The 19137-nt window shown below is 40.1% G+C and overlaps 1 protein-coding gene across 5 annotated transcripts in view; it reads left to right on the forward strand.

Moving 5' to 3' along the window:
- The first annotated feature begins 241 nt into the window (after positions 1-241).
- The window catches only part of prdm16 (PR domain containing 16), a 158793-nt gene continuing 139897 nt past the window's right edge, over positions 242-19137 (forward strand). For all 5 annotated transcript variants that reach the window (XM_053504124.1, XM_053504125.1, XM_053504126.1 and 2 more), the window contains exon 1: positions 242-769. In XM_053504124.1, coding sequence (XP_053360099.1) covers positions 733-769 — 37 coding nt within the window. In that variant the 5' untranslated portion in view covers positions 242-732. The remainder of the gene's footprint in view (positions 770-19137) is intronic.

Raw genomic sequence — 19137 nt, forward strand, 5'->3', positions numbered from 1 at the left:
CAGCGTGCACAGATGATTACAGGGAAAAAAGGGAAAAAATGAGGATGAACTGAGTGCTGGATATGGAAGTATTTTTAAAAATAATTTTATTTAAAATGACTTAATATTAGCAAAACACTGTCGCCGCGAGAACAAACAAATTATAATAAAAACTTTATTATTATTGTTATTATTATTAATGTTGTTAATAATAATAATAATAATAATAATAATAATAAAATAATAATAATAAGGAATTTTGCATAAATGCTAGATTTCATACATTACCTTCCTCTAGTCAATGCACTATTGTTGACAAAATATTTTCTGAATGAGTTAAATGCTCAAATCACCTTGCAGAGATGCGACCTTCACCCTGTCAAGCACTTTTTGTCGTCCCGCGCTGGAGCTGATTCGGCAGGTTGGCGAAAAACACGACTTACTCCTCTCTAACAAGCATAGAAAGGAGTGCGTGCGCGCGCGCGCGTGTGTGTGTTGGGGGGGCGAGATGGTGCGGAGCGAAGGAGGAGGAGGAGGGAAAGAGATAAGTGATCTGAAGGAGAGACGATAGGACAAAAAAAGTGATGATGATGAATACATTGGAAAGTTTTTTTGGCCCCGACGTCGGTGTCAGATTGAATGGCCTGTGCGCATGTGCGAAGGTGTCCGAACTGACAATGCTCGTGAGATGAAGATAGTGCTGCTGCCGCTTCTGAGCTCAAGGAGGACGAGAGGAATCCACAAGCCGACGAGATGAGATCCAAGGCGAGGGCGAGAAAACTGGCCAAAAGTAGGTGCCTTCTTTCCCTTTCTTTTCGCTTATTTCTTTCCCTTTTCCGGCCGCGCGTTTACTCCGTGCTTCTTGCTCAGATCACCAATGTGTCATTTTCATTGATTAGTTCCTGGTGAGAGCTCATCTTTGTTCGCGTAGATTTCTCAACCTTTCCTTTAGACTCTTCGATCGAACTTTAATGCCCAGAGTTCGCGCGTCCGGTCTTTTTGCGCTTTAGTCGCAGCCGGAGTTATTCTCAGCGTGAGAAGTTGGAGATGTGATGGCCCACACGCTTTTCCCTCACTGATAAGGAGAAGAACATCGCGCTTGTTTCACAGTCCCACTCTTTCGTTTTCACCACGCCGCGCGAAAACTTAGGGAAAACTTGTCGAATGGAATAGTTAACTTTTTTTTAGTCTTGTGAAATAATATTCCTGGCTTCTGAAATAGTGGGCGCTCGCGCACTGCGCATGGCCACGGCGACCCCAGCACTCAGGAAAAACTCTCTCCCGGACAAGTGGATACGATAGACAGCAGTGAAATAGTAACGAAAACCCTAGATGCTTCTTATGAGGACTCGGCTCGAACCAGTTTTACTTTACAAGACGTCGCATTTACGACTTGTTTGCATTACGTCCTGCGCATCGTGTTGCTCCGGTTTCTTCGCTCAATTGGAACTGGTGATCAATAGAATAATGTATGTTGTGCAAAGAAAAGAATCGGCTCTTTTTGGACTGTTACGGCAGTGGGGGAATCCGACTCTGGACGGTTTTTAGACATACTTGAGTATTGTCAGCCTACCACAACGATGCTATGCGTTTTTGTTTTTATTTCATTGCTAAATTATTTCCAGGAATTACCGTGTTCGGAAATGTTTCTAAGTTGCAATAGCTTGCATGCTACTGACTTAGCACCTCTGTTTTACTTTGTAGTCTAAGAAGCAGTGTATTCAAAATTAAATGTTATTTTTAACTTCAGGACTTGACATGGAAGTGTAATTTTGGTCATACTGTAATGTTTGCATGTACCGTAATCACTGGGAAAAAATGTGCAATTAGTAGCTCGTGCATTTCTGTCATTAGTAGTCATACAGCTTACAACTGTCAATATAGAAATGAATTTAAGATAAAAACAATCGGCGCTAATTTGGTTCAATAATGAAAAATCACTTGAGTTATTATTTTTTACTTAGCAATTTAATTATCCCTAAGGAATGTTTACTTTTTTTTTAAATATATATACAAATTCCCTGCATTTTGCTCTATTACTATATATTACTGCAGTAATTCATTTTAAAACCGAGTCTGCATTTACGAAAATATTTGTAACAAATTATATATTTTTTAAGAAAACAAATGAATTACATGGCATTTTTTCACATTTCGTCTTTTTACTTGCAGGAATTCTTACTTATTGTTGGCATGTCATTTATTTATTTTAAACTTATTGACATTATATAGCGTTATTATTAGACTCATAATTAACGTTAGAAAATTTACTACAGCGAGGAAACAGACTTGATAACTTGTTGAGGAATATTATTCGGGCCTTATGCTAAACGGATTTAGTATGGGAGGGTAGTTTGGGGCAAGTAGGCCAAATTAATTTGTGCGCATTGCCCAAAGACTCGACAAGATACGATTGACGGATTATTTTTTATGCATTTATATATTTTTAAATATCGATGTTTGAACAGAAGTAAATTCTCGACGTCCTAGTTTATACAGTATTATTTTAACCCGGTCTGTACCTTTGAAGACTAAGGAAGCTAAAGTGAGCCAGCAGCAGTGCGGCTGTGTTTCGGAGCTTATCCGTGTCTTCCTTCCGAGCACACACCACATACACACACACCACACACCTGTGAGAGACTGGGAATATTTCCTTGAGCTCCATATATTGGTGTCCTTTTCTTATCGATGCATTTCTTAAAGTCAGTTTCTTAAGCCCGAAGGCCTGTCCGATATTTCTCCCGGTTTTCACCTCCACGTTCTCAGACAATATACATGAACCGCTTAGGGGCTGCTCAGCTGAACTCGACACATTCAGTCAAAAAGGGTTCTCATCAAAAAAATGCCATCTGTTCAAAATGGCCTGTTATAATCATAAACATACGTAAAAGCTCATGGACATGATGTATCGGTAATATAGCAGCAACAAAGTAGCCGAATAAATCAGCGTTTACATGGTCACACAACAGACAGGCTCATTTACAGTATAAATATTAGTTTAAGGTGTAAAGACAAATATAAAACAGTATAATATTTCTACTAATTGTATCTCTTACGATTTTAATTGTAATAGCGTAAATGTTGAAAGCATATCAAAAACATTATTATTATTATTATTATTATTATTATTTTATATCTCTATATTTTTCATATATCAATAACAATAATATTGCAACGTTGCACAAAATAAAATTTGTAAACATATACATAAAGTCTCATCGCAAATATTTCTCATAATAAAAATGCAGAATAAATTAATTAATTTGTTTAACCTAAGTGACAACGATGATTAGTTACAAAGTATTATTATTATTATTACCTGACTTTTCACAGACGGATTAAAAGCAGGTTAATTACAAATCAACTTTGAAATAAATAAATAGCCTTTCTCCGTGAAGAAGGCTACACGAAACACGACAGGCTATATTTTTTATAGTCTATTAAAATGACTAAATATTTTTAAACGAATTAAATGCATGGACATTGCATTAGTCGGCTCTCAGGATCTTCACAAGGAGCTAACCTATGGGAACAACAGCGTCCAAAACGCGCAACGTGACTCGGGCTGCGTCCCAAACCGCATCCTTCTGTAGTGAATAGTGTTTCAAAAAAAAAAAAAAATCATTCCACCTGTGGTAACTATACACACGCCTACAGTAAGAACGGCCTGCTTTTTCTGACGTGATTTTTAAAGCCGCCATTAACGACGAAGTGCAGCGCGCACGGGGAAAATCGCTATATTATTGTATTATTCATATTTTCTGTATGGAAAATCCCGATAAAGTAGTCCTGCTTATCAGACGCATGTTTTGCACGCCAGTCTCTTTATTCATTAGTGGCGAACACTCCGTATTAATTTAAAAGCTAGCGTTAGCTGACTACTCTAATGCGTATTTTATTTTTTATTATTGTTTTTATTTTCCCCTCCAAAAAATCAATAGCCTACTCGTATAAATGAGGCTTTTTTTATTTTTTTAAATCGATATTTTGTTAATTAATTCAAATTAAGTCTAATAAAAGAATTTAATAAAATGATTAGGGATTGCTGTGAAAGAATCCCAAATTAGAGCAACACAGTTAAAGTCCCTGAAGAGCAGTCATCTGCATGACAGTTCCTGCAGCGCCTTGTTGAAAATCATCAATATAGATTGGCTGGTTTGAACTGTGCAAACTCTAATGGGTCACAGATACCCAGTAAACCAATGTGTTTTGTTATGATCTGCTTATTTGGATTATTTTAGCTGATACCGTCTAGCATGGCTTAGAAATCTATCTTAAAATAAATGGGTTAAAGTGGTGATGGTACAGTAAGCATTTTGACTTAGATCAAATCCTCCTGCTCTCTATTACCACAATCAGTGAGCATATATCCAGGAAGGCATACAGTGCTGGTGGACACATGTAAAATGAGGGCTGCATTAAGTAGCCTGCATGAATCCACCTCATTGCAGCCCATTGCCTTATTCCTTGCAAACTCAAAAGCATTGTCGAGTCATTGCTCCTTTTTATTTTTTTTAATCAGCCATTTTTGGTCTAACATAGCTGTTTTTATTTTGATGTCCTCTTTGAAGACAAAAATATGGATCACAAATCACAAGGTTCTTGTGCAGCCTATGATGTTTTGACAGATGTAATAAAATCAAGCCACAACACTATAAAATTGTGATGGGAACCGTGTGCAAGGTCTGCTATAAGGCTTAGGCCGTCACCACCAACCACTGGATTTACACAATCACAATGGCTGACGTTTAGATTTTTATGGTCACGAGGGCCGGATTCATACGATCATTTTTTTTTCTTTTCTTTGCTTTTCTTTCAGGCTAATGGTGTATAAGTGATTAGAACCTGTATATACTCGCTTCACATAATCTCTGGGCTGGAGGTTTGTCTTTGATAAGAAGATGTTGTGAAAAGCCAATCTAAGTGCCACTTGCGTATGACTGGTCAGGAAGGTGATAAACTGGGCTAATGAACGTCTGCGTGTGCGTTGGGGGTGGAGTTGTATTGTGAGTGTGCATTTGTGACTGCAAGCCAATGAAAATGACTTCCATATCCACAGGTGTGTGTGTGTGTGTGTGTGTGTGTGTGTGCACGTTAGTGTGCCCTAACAACAAGGCACTGATTCACGTTAAGCACAATGAGTCTAATTTGAATTTGATGGAATTTGATTTTTGTACTGTGTGCAGAACACACACCGACCTGCAGATTTATGTGTACTTGTACACACATGCGGTTGCACTAGGGAATTTTGTGTTGTTAAGTTTGTGCTTAGTTAACTCCAGTGTGGTGCGAGAGGAGGAAAAAAGGACAAGGTGCTGCTCAGGTGGTACAAAGTGGCACTCTGCTCTGTGATCTGGCCCACCCGAGCTCCACTCACCTTTTGTGAAGACAGAAGCAGCAGAAACTTGGCCATGGCCTTGTTAGTCACTCTCTACTCATTACTGTGTCACTTTCTGCCCTGCCCTTGTCTGGCTCATGGCACTTTTTTATGACATCACACAGCTCAGGTGGAGGTGTTTTTTTCTTCTTCTTTTTTTCCATCCAATACGCTACATGCGCAGACAGCGGGACTGCAGTACCTCATTTGCTCTCCTTCTCAAAGTCCAGTAGGTGCAATTCCTCACTCGGGTAATGTTTTGGCAGGTATACACACATGCCTTAAAGATGACTCGAATGTCTTTGCTGCATTTCCCCTCCAAACACAACAGTCTTTATTTGCTACTTTACATTTATTTATTTATTCGTTTTGAAGAAAGAGACGTATGTGCTGTGGAGCAAAGCAGGGCGCGAACACGGCCGAGTCAACACAGCCGTTACAAAACAGCCATGTCTGAGCGCAAGAGCAGCTTATCATGTTACAGCCTACTCTGTCTGCTGCTCCTCGGCCATGGAAGTGGGACAGACTTGACATTTTTTTCCCACTTAAACATGATCCAGGAATTGCTTTAGCTTTTTTGTGTTTTATAGTTCTTAAAATATGTACTATATTTACAGTTTAGGTGAGCATTTTGTTTTGGAGCTGATTGTTAGTCATTATTAGCTTGTTAGCTTGAATTATTAGCTTATTGTTCAATAAGTTTTTAGTAATTAAAGTATTAGTTTATATTTAGAAATTGACCATTGGTTTAAAAATTTAGTACCAATGGTGATATTTTGATTTCACCATAGCCAATGAAATGCTGACTTTAAATTGGAATAAAATCTTAAAAACTTTAATAAAATAGTATGATTAGCAGGATTTTTTTTAATTTACCTAGATTTACATAGATTTTAATTATAATCATAGTAATACTTAAGTATGGAACAGATAATTTAAACATAGCTATATATATTTTTTATCTTAAATTTTTGATGTTTTGCATATACATGATCTACTTATTTATGTTCAATAAAGTAGACTATATGGCCAGGCACAAAATAACAAAATAACCTTTTTTTCTATCATAATTTGGATGTTTTGTTAATGACTTCTAAAATTTGACTTCTGACTTAACGATCTGAAATTTGCAGAACAAATAGTTAAAAACTATTTTTATAAATGCTTAAAGTTGACAAACTGTTTTTGTTTGTTTGTTTGTTTTTGTTTTTAAATTAATTTATTCACATTGTTGGCTGGATTTGCTCTCCTTTGTTAAATGTTTTGAGTGAAGGCTAAATATTCCAGAGTTTGTTTTTGTTGCCATGTGATGACATACACCGACCATCTGACACTGTTAGGATTCTACTTCTTCCTACTCACAATCATAATCAGAAAGACAATGATAATGAACGAATTCAGCATTCAGTTTACTTGTTTTTATTAGTTTTCAATAAAATAAAAATTGATATACAGTGAATGTTTCTATGTTTAGACAAAATAATCCATTATATGTTTTATATACTATAAAAGTAAATGTTTTGTTATATAATTCTTATATACTGTATTCATTATAATTTTTGCCTAACTGCCAGAAATACAGAGTAACAACATACAACTTTTTCTAGACACCTGCATGGTATCAGATATCATTACACAAAATGTGCTTCTAAATTATCAAATGCATGTCCACGTATTATCAGTTGATTTCACATATTTTGCACAGCTAATGCAGCCACTGAGTGATAGATTACGTTTCACACCAGGGCGTGTTATTCACACCAACTAATGCTATGAAGGATCCCATAACCTGTGTTGTCTCTGCTTTCTGTGCCTAATGCTTAAAGCCCATAATAAGCTGTTTTGATAAATGTCTACTCTCCCAATATGGTTATTGACCCCTTCCACTATGAGCTACTTTAGTCCCGAGCTGCAGTCCACAAAGACCTGATTTGTTTGTTTTTGGCCCTCCTTAGCCCACACTTCTAGGACTCTTGAGATGTTCTCTCTCTCTCTCTCTCTCTCTCTCTCTCTCTCTCTCTTCTTTTTTTGAAATGCATGGTGATCTTCTAGTAAAAGCTTGCCAAAAGTCAGCTTGTAGGCTAGTCAGGGGTTAAAGCTTTGTCTTCCTTGCAGTGTCAGTACTGTATGCCCTGCTCTAATTATATTCATCTTGTTTCCATGTAAATTAATTTGTTCTAACTTTTAAGTGTAAAAGTCTTAAATCTGTACTTCAGACATCTTGATGTAAAGCCTATTGGCTGCACATTGAGACGTCAACACTTCACACATTAGCATCTGGTCAGCTAATATCTGGGTCTAAAATGTTCCAATGTTGTAATTCGACACTAGAAAGCACAAGGTCAAGAAAGAGCCTTGTGGATGTCTATAGTGTGTCAGGTTTGGGCTGGTGTATGAGTAATATAAACCCTTTTAAGTGTTAAATAACTATTGCAATTTGTTTTTTAACATGAGAACATTTTTCTTACTTTTGGAGAGAATTGTATGAGAAAGTGTTTCTTAGGATACAGAAATTGCAGTATCTTGCTTTAGTTGTATACATACATTATTATTATTATTATTATTATTATTATTATTATTTACCATTGAATTGATGCACATTGTTTTGTGCATGGAACTTTTCATGAACATTTTAATGCTATAAACCATCTGTGCAGAGTAGCCTGGGTGAATACTGGAGTACCATTGGTGTGGAATGGGATTGCATATATATATATATATATATATATATATATATATATAAATATTGAAGCTTCCCAGAGCTCTTTTCTTCTTTATGCTAAGCTTTTTGTTGAGCTACGTATCGAGTACTCTTGGGTGCACAAGTAGAACACTGCTACATATCCAGTAAGGGATAATGACTGTTTATGTACAATGTTACTACAAAGTTTGTAGGTGCTGATCACGTGGCTGATAGTAAACGAAACTACAAGATTATGCAAAAGCACTGGTCCAGGTGTTTTGTATAATTACATGTAAAGGATTCATTTGTCTTTTCCCAGTGTTACCTGTTGTCCAATGAGTGGTTTGTGAGTATTTCCCTCCACTCCCTTAATCTCTGATTTTCTCCTAGTGAAGTGTTTTCAGGCTATCTGTATTGTTTTGGATTCATGGCATTAAATAGCTAAGCCACTCTTGTGTACACTGAACACACTTCCTGCAATACAAGAAGCAAGTGGCGATTTTGCTGCGGGATATTGACTTATCATCCTGGGCATGGCACATACACACATGTTCACAGACAAGCTCAGACACACACAGGCTATACAGTAATTCCCCTATTCTGAAATTCCCGTGTTAGCGGGTGACTCAGTATCCTCCCTGTCCTGTGGGCTGCGTCCGGACAGACGTGACTTCTTCAGCCTTTTTGATGTTCCATCCTTTGGTGATAAGAAAGTGAATGCTGTTCCCAATAGAGCAGCTTCTCCAGAGGGACGCGGTTCGCTGCGCCGCTTTAAAGTCCGCCACAGATTACATGTTCAGAGGCGCCGACTTTTATGTTTATCTCATTCACTCATCTTCTCTCCTCCATATTGTGTCATTAGGAAAAGATGGGATTGCACTGTCCCAGGACAGGCTGGAATAAAAATGTGTGTGTGTGTGTGTGTGTGTGTGTTAGAAAAGTTTGCAACTTTTGGAACCGTGATCAAGAGACTGCCATTAATGTTTAAGAAGAATGAATAATTTTTTAATTAACCCTTTTTCTGTTCAAACTTTATAACTATATAACTCCTAGTTATGGATGAAAGAATCAACTAAAGCGGCAGTCAGATTGTTAGTGAAATCTTAAGAAGGGGCTTTTTGGGGGCGTCACCAAAACATTTCAAGATGGCCTATTAGCTCTAGTAAAACCCCATGGTAACAACGCAGCAGCTCGTGAAAATATTGAATTGCAACAACATCCCGATGTGTGTAAATGTGCACCGGTGTAAATGTGCACTTCTGAGTGATGGACGACAAATGGTGACCTAAAGCCGGAAAAGGTCAGAAACTACCGCAACACAACTGGTTGCTTACTTGTAGGCCAAAAAGTCCAAAGACATCACAGCTAAAAAGAATTTACAAAATAGTACAAGACTATTTTAAGAGGAGATGATGATAATAACAAATTGCTTTGCCACACTATATGGTAAATAATATTGTAATATCCAGGTTTGGTGTGTAGCTGTCATTGTTTCCAGCCCAGTATCGATTTAATGATTATAAACCCATAATCAACTTTAAAATAAAACAATCATGCATCATTTTGCTTCAGGCTTCAACAAAACATGATTTAATGTAGTTTATAGTAAACAGACTTCTGCTTTCAGCTGCTGTAAACACTTTACTTTCTGTATTGTCCCTTCTCCTCTCTCCACTCTCTTAAAATTGTGACTGGTGGCATTAGCAAGAGGAAACCAGTTAAATTCTGGAAGTGTCTGTAGTTTGGCTGTATGTCAGTAGCTGTCCACAAACACGCGCATGCACACACACACACACACACACACCCCTGTTTGCTCCCTTTCGTTTTTCTCTGTGAACTGCATGTTGGCATTTGTGCCTCTTTTCCGACTGCTGTCCACTTCTTCAATTCCTTTTCTTTTTTCTTTTCTGTCTTTCCCCCCTTTATTTCACTCACTCTTCCTCTGCTCTGGAAGCCTAAGCACAGGCCTTTGAAAGGATGCGGCAGCTTTGTCCACCCCAATAAAAGATGCCATAGTTTCCCTTTTCCTCTCCTTTCTGTCCTCCCTATGCGGCTCCTGTAGAAGTGCAAATTGTTACCCTCCGAGGAGCTATCCTCCTGCTTCAGAGGGTCCCAATCCGGCTTGCTAATTACGCAGAAGATTCCGTCCTGACGAAAAGGCCGCAATTCCCACAACCACCTGGCCTTCTTTTCTTGTCGGCTTTGATGGCAGACACCCCCGGCACCCCTCAGTACCCCCCCGCCCCCCCCCACACACTCTTTCCCCTGTCCTCCCATACCTCACTTTTCTCTCCCTCGCTCATTAATAGGGGTTTTGAATTGCTTTCTGACCCTGACAAACTGCTCTTGTTGAAAAGGAGATGAGAGGAGGATGGGGGGAGGGTGAAGGAATGGAAATGAGGAGGAGTGACAGAGAGAGGGACAGAGAGAACGAGAGAGAGAGGACAGGAGAGGTTGATGAGGGTGGAGGCAGGAATTCAGGGGGCCGGGGTTTCTGGTCATATGGTGTCTTTGTGAAAGTATGTAGAAGAAGTCCGTTATCATTATTTTGGAGTATTTTAGTCCTTCCAAGAAACTCCACCCCTGACCTCGTCTTTCACTGTTGTCTTCAAAGCTGGACAGAACGGAGCACTGTAGGAAAAAGAAAAAAAAAAGAGACAGAAAACGTGACCGTGAGAACTCCATCACCCTGACTTCACCATTCATTTAGTGAAGCCAGGTTCCACCTGTAGGTGATGGACGGAAGTGAAGCCGTGACAGACTTTATGTATGTATTATTGCTTTTTGTGATTGACTTCACCTACGTATAGGTTGGACATACAGTGAGCTCCTTCAGGATTTCTTTTTCACACATGATTTGGAAAAACCATAGCTCCAGGGTTCTGATTTGACCCTGACCTCAGATTACTGTCCGTGTTCTTCCATCTGCTCGGGTTTGTGTCTTTGTCTTCTGGTTTATGTGCACCTCCCCAAAGATTCTAATGTAGTTAATCAGGCTGCGATAACTTGCCCCTAGGTGCGGCTGGGTGGTGCCCTGCAGTGAATTGGCATTTCATCCAGAAACATGTTCCTGCCCACAGCCGTGGGTGTTCCTAGGGTAGACTCCAGATTCACAGTGACCCTGACCATGATAAAGTTTTTACAGTAGACAAACGAGTGGATGATTTAAATATGTGAAATATATGCATATACATTATCGTATACAATATATTTTTCTCTGTAGTGTTCATGGCCAATCAACAGTGTTTGCCTGATTACATATATGAAAGATGGCTAAGTTGCCCTCTGACACTAGTAGCTTTCCTATTGGTGACAGGCGGGAACAAGTGCCTAGGAATTGGAAAACAAATAGATTACCTTTCAGTTCCAGCCGATTAAAATTTTAATTCTAAATGCAATTTTTTTGTATCTCTCTCTCTCTCCCTTTCTCTCTTATGATTAATTAAATGGTATAATAATTAGTTTTATGCAATGATATACTGTACATATACACTGCTATACCTTTGAGAGATGTAGCAGAACCTCACCGTTTAGTTTTTATTAAAAGTCGCAGATTAATAAGCTACTCTCATTGCACTCTCTTGATCCTGAGCTGAGAGTGTGTATGTGTTTGTATGTCTGTGTGTGTGTGTGTGTGTGTGTGTGTGTGTGTATATAAGAGAGAGTGAGCGAGAGATAGAGAAAGCGGGAACATAGCTCTGGGAGCAAAACAAATTGCTCTGTTATACACTTGGACTCTATGACATTATCAGCTGGGACATTCCCAGAGGAGAGCCTTGCGCGAGATTAGCATCCTCCACAAAGGGCAAAGGATGCACTGTACTGGCGAGACGCCTCAGCCCTCGTCCACTTTCAAGATAATCATTAACTCCTACTCACAAAGACTCTCACCTGGCTGCCAACCAATGCAACACTGTTTGTCTTGTTCGCATTGGCGAGAGAAGGTGTGACGCAACAGGAAGTGGCCGCGCATTTTCAGTCACTTCCTGGTCATACCCGATTAGCTGGCGACGGGCCAAGAACACATAGCATGCTTCATCTCCTGAGATTTGTTAGGTCTTTAAATATATGTCAGGGATTATTTAATAGCACTGATCATACATGTACGTTATCGGGAGCTATCCATTAAGTTCAAAAGGACTGATGTACCTCGATCACACTTTGTTTTATTTCTCATGTATCAAGGACGCTCCGTGAACGAATCTCTTAACGTAATAGGTTAATGCCTGGTAGACTTTAGTGTCACAAACAAACAAGCACTCAGTGACTTTTGCTCTCTCCCTTCTCTCTCTCTTTCTCTCCATGCCTCCAAGTGAAGCCACATCCTTCAGCTAAACATAAAACGAAGATCCGGTTTCTGCGTCGTGTTTTACGAGCGGTTAGAATGCCAGCCTGTGTGGCTTTTCGTCCGCTCCTGAGTTGACCAGTCGCAAATGTCTCTGAGGTTTTCTTGAAGTTGTCAATTAAAGCTTTTAATTGGGGCCAAGTTATTTAAAACAAATGTTTTCCTACTGAAGACAGCTCTCACTCTTTTTTTTTTTTTTTAGAAGCCGGACACTGAACTTGCATTTAACGGGACAGAAACTTGTGGGTATGCGGCATTCTTCAGCAATTGAACACTTTTAACTAACTTTCATCTGCACGAAAATAACTTGGAAATTAATCAACAGCCGCTGAATCAAAAATCCAACAGCGGTGAACAGTACTGAGGGAACTATTCAAACCGCGTCGAGCACTTATAAATATTGTGACATAAGAGACCTAACACCACTTATAGTAATTGGTTGCAGTGGAGTGTAGGTCGATGCGTTATGGTCACATGCTCTTCCCGCCGTCCCTATACCACCTGAGATCATTTAGTAATCTTTTGTTTGTTATTCTTCTCTGTTTGAGTGACATATTTGGAATGGCAGAAGGTCATAGGGCTTGGATACGGGTTGGTTCGGAGACCACAGGTTGCGCTTCTCCCTTACCGCATCTGTAGTGAAGATTAAGAGCAGATATATACTGGACAGATCGACTTGAGTTGGGTAATTTCCCTGATGTAAAAAAACCTTATCAACATGGTGGAAGATAAGTTTGTTGTAGTAAATAAAGACCAAGTCATTGTAATTTTTAGCAACTAGCATCCCTGTTTTTTGCTTTTTCACTTCAGATTGTAGTCCAGTTGCTGTCTTTTGTCTTAAAAAATATTCAAATCTCTCAGAAGAACAATACGTAAATTTAGTTATTCATATTTAAACAAATATTGTTCTATGGAGGATAATTGCTGAGACTCTTTTTTTCTCTCTATTTTGAATTTGGTAGTTATATTAGAGACAAGGTGTAACGTCTGATTGTCTGACAATATTTGAATGACAGTCAATTGATGCTCTCGGAGGTGTCCTGTGTCTCAAGTAGCCAAAAACCACTAATGTGCTGAAAAGATAGCATTCACTCCATCTTTACAGTGTGCATGTCAGCACTTGGCTCTTTAATTAAAACAAGTCAGCAGATTCTCCTGCTTTCTTTTGACACCTCTGTATTTATCTACCGGGCCCGACTTAGGGCAAGGCCTGTGCAGAAGAGAAGAGTTTTGTTTTAAGAGACTTGCCTTTGATGCCCCGGTTCTCTTGCAAACGAAAAAAAAGAAAAAAAAAACCTGCTGCCACATCTGACTTGAGTTTGCTGAAATAACAGCAAATGTTTGTCTTGTATTGTATGGCACGCTGTTTGAGAAGCAATAAAGCCCTTCTTCCAGTGCCTAGAGCGCCTCTTAATAAAATACTCAAGAATAACTCTTTTACCTTAATCACGACCATGGATTAAATAGCTCGCGGCGGGAAATTAGGAGCAGGCCCCCGTGGCTTTCTCTGTGTCTCTCAAGGAACTTTTATGGAGCTGTTTTATCACAGTGTCATCTTTATTCCATTGATACGAGCAAAGTGATCAGATCTTTGTCACAAGGTCGATCAGGAGGGGGTAAAATGCTACAAACCTGCTCGTTGACTAATAAGAGTCCTGCTGGTAAAAGGTCAAGGGTGTGTGCGCTTGCTGGGGTGAGTTGAAGAGCACGTGCAGGGTTGTGTGTCTGTCCGCATGTGACGGGGAGGAATTTGATCGTGTTTATAGTAGCAACAAAAAGTCTACACACTAAATCGCCAGCATTGGGTGTATAAACAGAAATCCATGGTAGCGCACCAGAAATAATGCAACCTAATACCCAATTCATAGAAAACCAGCGAGAACCTAGAACGCTCTGTAAACCCCATAGAGCTTCGGTGAGTTTCGGGAAGAGTTTTGCGTGAGAGAAGAGTTCTCAGTCACACACACATTCAAATGTGTCACTATTTTGTTTTTGCTTTCTCGATTTTCATTTCAAGTTGCAGCAACTGACCACAGAATCCGTAGGAGATGAGCTTAGAGAGGAACCCAAAGGAAGACAGTATCCTAGTGTGGAGAACATTACTAAAAACTGCATCTCTACTTGTAAACGTGGGCGCGTGTCCACATGTTCTTTTGGTGTGCTCAAAATGACGAGTTGAAGCTAAATGTTCATGCGATGAAAGCACATGAATAAGTCTGTTTTTATTGGCTGCGAGTCAGCTGTTTCACCGGAGAGAGAAAAGCATAAATACGACCTGTTTATTTTCAGGCCTGCAGGTGCCTGCTAATGGCTTATTGGTTTAAAATGACTAGCTCGTGTCTCGCCAAGCAACTGCCAACTGATGTTGGTGGAGTAGTATAAATGTGTGTATATACTTGATTTCAGATTTTCCCCTGTCCATGACCTACAGAGATGTTCTTTCTTTATGTAAACAAAGAAATATTCACATAATCAATCAAAAAATAAAAGATTATCTCGACATTTCGAAATAGCTACAAATGTGCTGAAAATCAAGAGAGCTTCCTGACTTGGGACAATTTCAAATATTTTTGTTTGATCATCTTTTCCAACCAAATAATCTGTTTTCAATCAGAAACAGCATTGGACAAAACATGGACTCTTAATGAAAGAACATGTAGTGTACAAATGCAATAAATCATAATTCCTGAACATTATTTAAGCAAACACCTGTGCTTCTCTGGGAAGTACAGCCCACATGACGAGCAGGCAAGACAGCTGAGTTTCAGTTCGGGATGAGCTCACTGCTCTGCAGGCGCACCATGACTGCGCACTGTTACCTGTCATCCTGATAATTTCAGTACGTGTACAACACAGCTACGGGAAATCTTCACTTTGCCCCATGGCCTCCACTGTCAACATTGACGTACTCAAGCCTCCCAGCATGACCAAGTAACAACTATCTGCACGCAAGGAGGCCATTAATTGAAAGTGACCTTGTCAACTTCCTTACTCAAGAATCAATCACAAGATTTGTGTCGATTTTTTTCTTCTCCTCAAACTTTCTTTTTTTTTTTTTTTTTTTACCCCAATGTGGTTACAAAGCTTGATTCAATTATGGTGTGGAGGCCTGTCCTCAGATGTGGGGTCCGTTTCCAATCGAACCAGGAGGTCATGCTTCGTGTTTCACAATGTCATGACTGACTCTCTGAACAGTTCTTGGAGGAGGTGGGGGTCCACAACTGGTTTTGTTTCAGCGTTTTGGTTATGTGAGTTTAGCCCCAGCCCCGCCACCCACCTCCCTCTTCTTTAAATTGGATTCCCAATCAGGTTAGTGTCCGATAGCGTCCAGGGTCTCCGGTAAGGCTTTGAAGTGCAGGAACTCTGTCTGCCTGCCTCGGGCTGGAGCGCCTTATCTGTTGCACTAGGGGACTATTGTTTCAATCAGCCAGACATTGTTAATTAGGCTTTTCATTGGGGTAAGAAGTAGGTAGAGACAAATCCAATTTGGCTACACTTACGCTTGACCTCGGACACCACCCCAGGGTCCTCTTTTCGTGTCGACCTTGTATTATGTGGCTTCTGGAAAGTTCCTTCATGTTAAAAAAGGTAAAGTTGTCTTAGGTTGTGTGGAAATAAAATGTAAGCCAACGCAGTGTGAACGCATACTGCGAGACATCATAATAAACATTCGGCACTCTTTGCGACAGCGTCCGATCGAGCTTGCGCTGTGGTCAGCCAAGAAAAATGGGACTTTAAGCAACAAAGACATAGTGGACAGGCTGCGATGTGTTTACAGTTGATCCAACTGGATCGGGAGGGGTTAGAAGGGGGTGCCCAAGGGACAGCAAGCCCTTGTGAAAGGGTCTATTCTTCCTTGTTTTAGCACATCAGCTTATACAGCTGTTGAAGCAGTGAGGGCAATTATCGCCCATTTACCACTGTTGACTTAGGAGCGCTTCTTTTGGCCATCGTTGGATTTTTTTTTCCCCCAGGGTTTGTTTCTAGGAAATTCAACCCTTTTTGGATATGGATTAAGTGTTTGTGGTTTATCTTTTTGATAGCATCTGGCTAAAATGGCTCAAGCCTGCACCACCTTTTTTTTTTTTTTTTTTTTTTAGATAAAAGGGATGAATGGAGATCGTCATGTCCATGCGAGGGACTTTTATATTTCTGCTGAACAAAACCATGTGTCCTGTGTGAAGTTTGGACAGAAACACATTCCTATCTTTGCTTCAGTGTGTAAACCCATAATAGACTTGTGTTGTGCCATCATAAATAATCAAATCACAAGCGGAAGAAAGTTAACCACTGAGTAACTCTGTATGGAAAGAGACAAATATTTCATTTACCATAACGTAAACATAACCATTTACGTCCAAAATAAATGTTTTCATATATGCCTTGTACCATAAAAGCAATCTTAATAGATATATACAATACATTTTGTGTAATGGAAAAACTATTTTTAAAGAAAATTCTTAAGTATTACAAAGCTGTGATGTTATAAATTGTATCATTTTGCACTTGTTTAATGAATAATATTTTGATGACCCTGTTTGCGTGTGCTATTTTGTCATCTGTATGTGTGTGGGTGTGTATGGTGTTAGAGTGATAGTTTTCTTACTTGAGATGGTATGACCTCTGCTCCATCAGGGACAGTGTGTAGGTGGAAGTAATGGTCCTTACAAAGGTGGCAGAAGGGCAAAGAGACATTTCCCCCTGTGTGTGTGTATACGTGTGTATGTGTATACGCATGCGCACATGTTGGCTTGCCTCTGGCGTCCCACTCAACTCTCACCCAAATTAAACCTCAGCAGGTCACTGACCAGCGTTTACCCAGCTCTCTCTCTCTCTCTCTCTCTCTCTCTCTCTCTCTCTCTCTCTCCTTCCCTCTCTCTGTTGCTTTACTCCACTTTTGTTTGTCACTGCCTGAGGAAAATGCTCATTTTTGTGGCTTAGGTTCGCTTTGGTAACCTACTAAAGTACGGAATTCACTGACTTTGAATTCACTAAATATAAGCTCTGTGTCTTTTGAAACTTTTATCTTCTATCTACACTAACACTTTTTGGGGGGTCTGTTTCCTGCTTTTAATATCATGCTTTCGCTACAAGTCCCTTCTGGTTTTAATGGCATTCTTCTCAGTAATGTGGGCGGACAGTTCGACTTGACATCCATGTGGGGGCATATGGCTCATTTGAGTTCGGCGGATGCAAGCGAAAGAATAAACAAAGCATTGCCATTCAGGTTCCAGGTCATTTTTGGCCCATGCAAAACCCATTTCCCAGTCAGCCCAAATAGCCCCACTTTACTCCTGTCCAGAGGACGCTTGCAATAGAGATGCCTATCTGATTCGGAGCTCCAAAATGAAACATGTCATAGCAAATTATGGCCATGTTTTTTGAATTACTTAGCCAGGCCAAGTATAGTCAGGGAAAGAGTGTGTGTGTGTGTGTGTGTGTGTGTGTGTGTGTGTGTAAGAGAAAAAGAGAGAGAGAGAGTCGGTGTTTTCTCTGGAACAAATAATATCACCATGGCTGACTCATGGCCTGTGCAAATGAGGAATGATGAGCAGAAGCCCAAGTCATTCCTTTCAGGCTATGTTTGGAGCATCATTTACTGAAACTGGCCCGGGCCTCGGCGCAATAATAACCACATCCTCCAAGCATCTTCAGCGCTGCCTTGTTTTTATAGCTGGGAAAAGGGACGGGCGAGCGCTCGTTAAGGCGCAGACTATTTCGGACGGAGAAAGGGGTGCAGTGAGAGGGAGCAGTGCCACGAAAATAGTCATCCTGATAAAAATGGCGCTGGAGTTCTCCATACCCGTTCCGCCACAGCACGACGGTGACTAGGCCATCTGAAAGGCAGAGGACTCACAAGCGCCCAAAAAATGAGGGGAGGGGGGTGGATGTATGTGTGTGGAAGAGAAGGAACAACAAAAGACATGGAAAAGTAGCTGCAGAGGAGATGTGTAGATGTGAAGAGTCTGAGAAGAAAAGTTACGAGCAAGCGATTTTGCATGCATTTTTTTTCTGCTTTCCTTTGGATGTCATGTCACTCATCCAAACCATTTTGCACTCAGTCATGTTCAAGTTCCTACACCAAAAAGCCGATTTTGAAATTCTGTGGCATAGGAGTGCCGAGTGCCAGGAGAAAGAGGGAAGATAGATGGATGGACTCCGACAGAGTGGAAGAGTGAGGAGGAGGGGAGGGTTGGAAGTCGAAGAGTGGGGGAGCATGGCTGGGGGTCATTGTTATCAAAGCTGGTAATAGGTTCTTGACCCTTTCTCTTAGAAGGCATTTTCTGAGCACCGGGGGTGAATAGATTGGAAGGGGTGCGATTTGTGGTGAGACACCAGCAGGTATGAATGCAGGCAGGGATTTCCTGCAGGAACAATGCCAGAGCATTTCTTGTTCCCCATCACTTGTAGTTCTCAGTTAGATTCCATTCACCTGGCCAAAGGCACCGAATACTGGCACGAGGAAGGTTAATTGCTAACGACGGTACCGTTCAGTATGATTAATTGCGTGCTCATGAAATTATAAGACAAAAAATATTATGCTTTATAAGATCCTGTATTGATGGGAAACTGCTATCTGTTACAATTTTAGTTTAAACTATTATAGCAAATGATTGAAAAAAAAAATCAGCTGAGATGCCTCAGCCAAGCTCAGAGATAAATATTTAGATTCTAAAATCACTGGGACCCGTCTCTTTTTGCAGCTACAAGCTTGCCATGGCAGTGCTGTGGCTCCTTGTCCAGCCTCGTGGT

The sequence above is a fragment of the Clarias gariepinus genome, chromosome 9 (genome assembly GCF_024256425.1).
Source record: "Clarias gariepinus isolate MV-2021 ecotype Netherlands chromosome 9, CGAR_prim_01v2, whole genome shotgun sequence".
Classification (NCBI taxonomy): domain Eukaryota; kingdom Metazoa; phylum Chordata; class Actinopteri; order Siluriformes; family Clariidae; genus Clarias; species Clarias gariepinus.